Source organism: Etheostoma spectabile, chromosome 7 (assembly GCF_008692095.1).
Source record: "Etheostoma spectabile isolate EspeVRDwgs_2016 chromosome 7, UIUC_Espe_1.0, whole genome shotgun sequence".
Classification (NCBI taxonomy): Eukaryota; Metazoa; Chordata; class Actinopteri; order Perciformes; family Percidae; genus Etheostoma; species Etheostoma spectabile.
In genome coordinates, this window is record NC_045739.1 from 14,982,106 (window position 1) to 14,984,725 (window position 2,620).

A 2,620-nucleotide genomic window follows, 5' to 3' on the forward strand; every position below is an offset into this window, starting at 1 on the left:
TCATCCAATGTTCCAAAGGCACATTCTGTTTACTAATCTGATATCATTTTAAAAAACTGACAAAACATTGGAGAACGTTTTTCCAATTATGTTAGCACATAATGTAATCTGAAAACTGCTGCCCCGGTTAAAAAAACAATGCTGCTGAGCTCAGCTGGTATTGTGAATATAATGGAGTGTAATGGCAAATAGCAATTTCTAAGTGACCCCAAACTTTCGACCGGTTGGGTAGATGCAACAAAATATACATTGCGACAAAATGGATATTGCAAAACATAATTTTGTGATGGAACAAACATTGGTAATGTTTTGGGGGGGGGATTTTTTTGTCATCTAAATACTGCATTGTTAATAAAATTGGTGTCTGATTTGAAAAAAGTGTGAAAAAAGTAAGCAAAAAATTTAAAACTGTGATTAATAATGCTGTTCTTGTTTTTGCTTCCATCAGGCTTGTGTTCTCCAGCGCCAGAGGAAGGGCTCAGTCAGCAGTGATGCCAGCGCTTCCACAGATTCAAACACCTACTATGAGGATGATTTCAGCAGTACAGAGGAGGATAGCAGTCAAGGTACTAAATCCTTCTCTTTAAGCAATTACATCATCACTTTAGAAAGCCTCCTTAAAGTTGAAAGTTCATGCTAGAGTATGACTTCATTTAGCACCTTGTTAGGTTTGCAAAACAAGAAAAAAGATTGTTGTTTTTGTCTAGACATCATTTTAATTTAATTCCTGGCACAGATGAGTCTAGAAACAATTCACAAAATATTCTGCACAGCATTGTTAATATAGGAACAACAAATGGATTGGAGACTCGAACCTTTTATTCCAACGGAGCAGAGGACTTAGATTGACGTGAGAGGGAAAAGGCAGCTGAAGTATTTACTACACCATTCTTTTTAAATAATATGAGTTTAGATATTTAAAAATGCAGTGCAGCAAAATGGGTTTCCAACAAAAGGAAAATGGGGATATCTTGGTATAAAGTGAAATACAAACTTTGTTACACTGTGAAAGTGATTATTTTGTTAAAATTGCCACCTTTATTTAGTAGTAATCAAGAATACAAACTGATTGTAGATCCAAAGATGTCTCATAATCAGTGTTGAAAATATTTGGGATGCAGAATATATCAAAGTGAGAGAATTGTTATTATTCATGGTGAATGGTGATTTTTTTGCCTCTTTGTCTTATAAGGGCGGGGGCTTAGCTCCCCTCACACACACAAAGCTGACAGCAGAAGAGAGAGGATCTCTAATACATTTAATGTAGAAAACACTGTTGGGAAGAATAATATGTAATCTATGTAATATATATACCTTTAAAAAAAAAAAAAAAAGGTATGATCTGGATTCATCACTAAGTAAACTTATCCAACAAAATTGGCCAACATGCCAATATTGGCTTTTGTGGAATGCCTTTAAGGTGTGCCTCAGATTTCTCTTAATGACAGTGTGCGGATGCAGGTGCTGAAAGCAATCATGTTTGTGTTTGATCTATGAGCTAGTGTCAGTGCTGACCTGTGTCAGTGAAGCAGTGAAAAAGGTGTGCTGTCAGTGGATCAGTCAGGTTATGGCAGAAGTGAGAAGGGTAAACACATACATGCACACAGTAATGTCATTTACATTTTTGTCCCTTCACACAATGTGACAGTGTAGTTGACAGTGTCTACTATTTCAGCAGAGAGAAGACAGGAGAAGACAAGTGCAGCTTGTGTCTCAGGTCAGCAGTTTTTTGTCAAGGTCAAAGACTTGGTGTCCACTTCACTGTCCTAGATTCATTTTGTTATTGTATGTCTCACAATTTGAGCTCTGAGCTGTTGCCCTAATAGCTTAGAAAATGAAAGAGCCACAGATGAAGAACTTTTAGCAAAACAGCACCTAGTTTGAAAGTTGCTTTCCACTGAAATTGACATGTCAATGACCGTGTATTGTCAAAGAGTTTCATCTGTGGCTCAGTGTGGTTCAAAGGATAATACCAGCAGTGTTGACATGTGGGCGCTCATTGTTTTTACAAGCATTAAATACCTTGGATCAGAGCTGGGTGATGAATGGAAAAGTTACTGATGCTGACAATTATAGTAACTGACCAACTACATTTTGCTCCTCCTGGTATGTAGAGTAAAAGTTTGTCCGAGATGCTTTCAAGAGCGGTGTCCTAAAAACACATCACCTTTTTGGTCATCCAGTCTGTGCCCCTGCCTCGTCCTGCAATAATTTAATGACGACTTGTAGTTGTCAGACGGATCAAAGTTAAACTTTACATTTAATACTTTATCAGTACTGAGTTAAATATTTAAAATTATTGTGATATAGATTTTGTGGTAAAATTACCTAGCCCTATCTCAGATCTTACTCGTTTTTTTCTTTGATCATCATATTCTTCCTACTTATCATTGCACTACTTGTTGTAAAATGTCCCAAGTACAAAAATAATGTAGGACCCATGTCAAAACAGTGGTATCATTTTTGAATACAATAAATTCAAGTATGCTGTGGGCTTAACTGTGGGCTTAAACACACTATGCTACTTCTTGCTGTCACCTGAAACTTTTATATGTTGCATGCAGATGTGAATGTTAAGTTAAAGTGATGTACTTTTAACACTTAAAAGTTATTATTGTTT

The 2,620-nt window shown here is 36.4% G+C and overlaps 1 protein-coding gene across 11 annotated transcripts in view; it reads left to right on the forward strand.

Moving 5' to 3' along the window:
* Positions 1 to 2,620, forward strand: part of ubr4 (ubiquitin protein ligase E3 component n-recognin 4) — a 65,124-nt gene that overhangs the window by 8,948 nt on the left and 53,556 nt on the right. For 8 of the 11 annotated variants that reach the window (XM_032521594.1, XM_032521596.1, XM_032521599.1 and 5 more), the window contains exons 14-15: positions 449 to 566; positions 1,676 to 1,717. In XM_032521594.1, coding sequence (XP_032377485.1) covers positions 449 to 566; positions 1,676 to 1,717 — 160 coding nt within the window. The remainder of the gene's footprint in view (positions 1 to 448; positions 567 to 1,675; positions 1,718 to 2,620) is intronic. The other 3 variants (XM_032521600.1, XM_032521604.1, XM_032521605.1) reach the window with 1 other exon arrangement.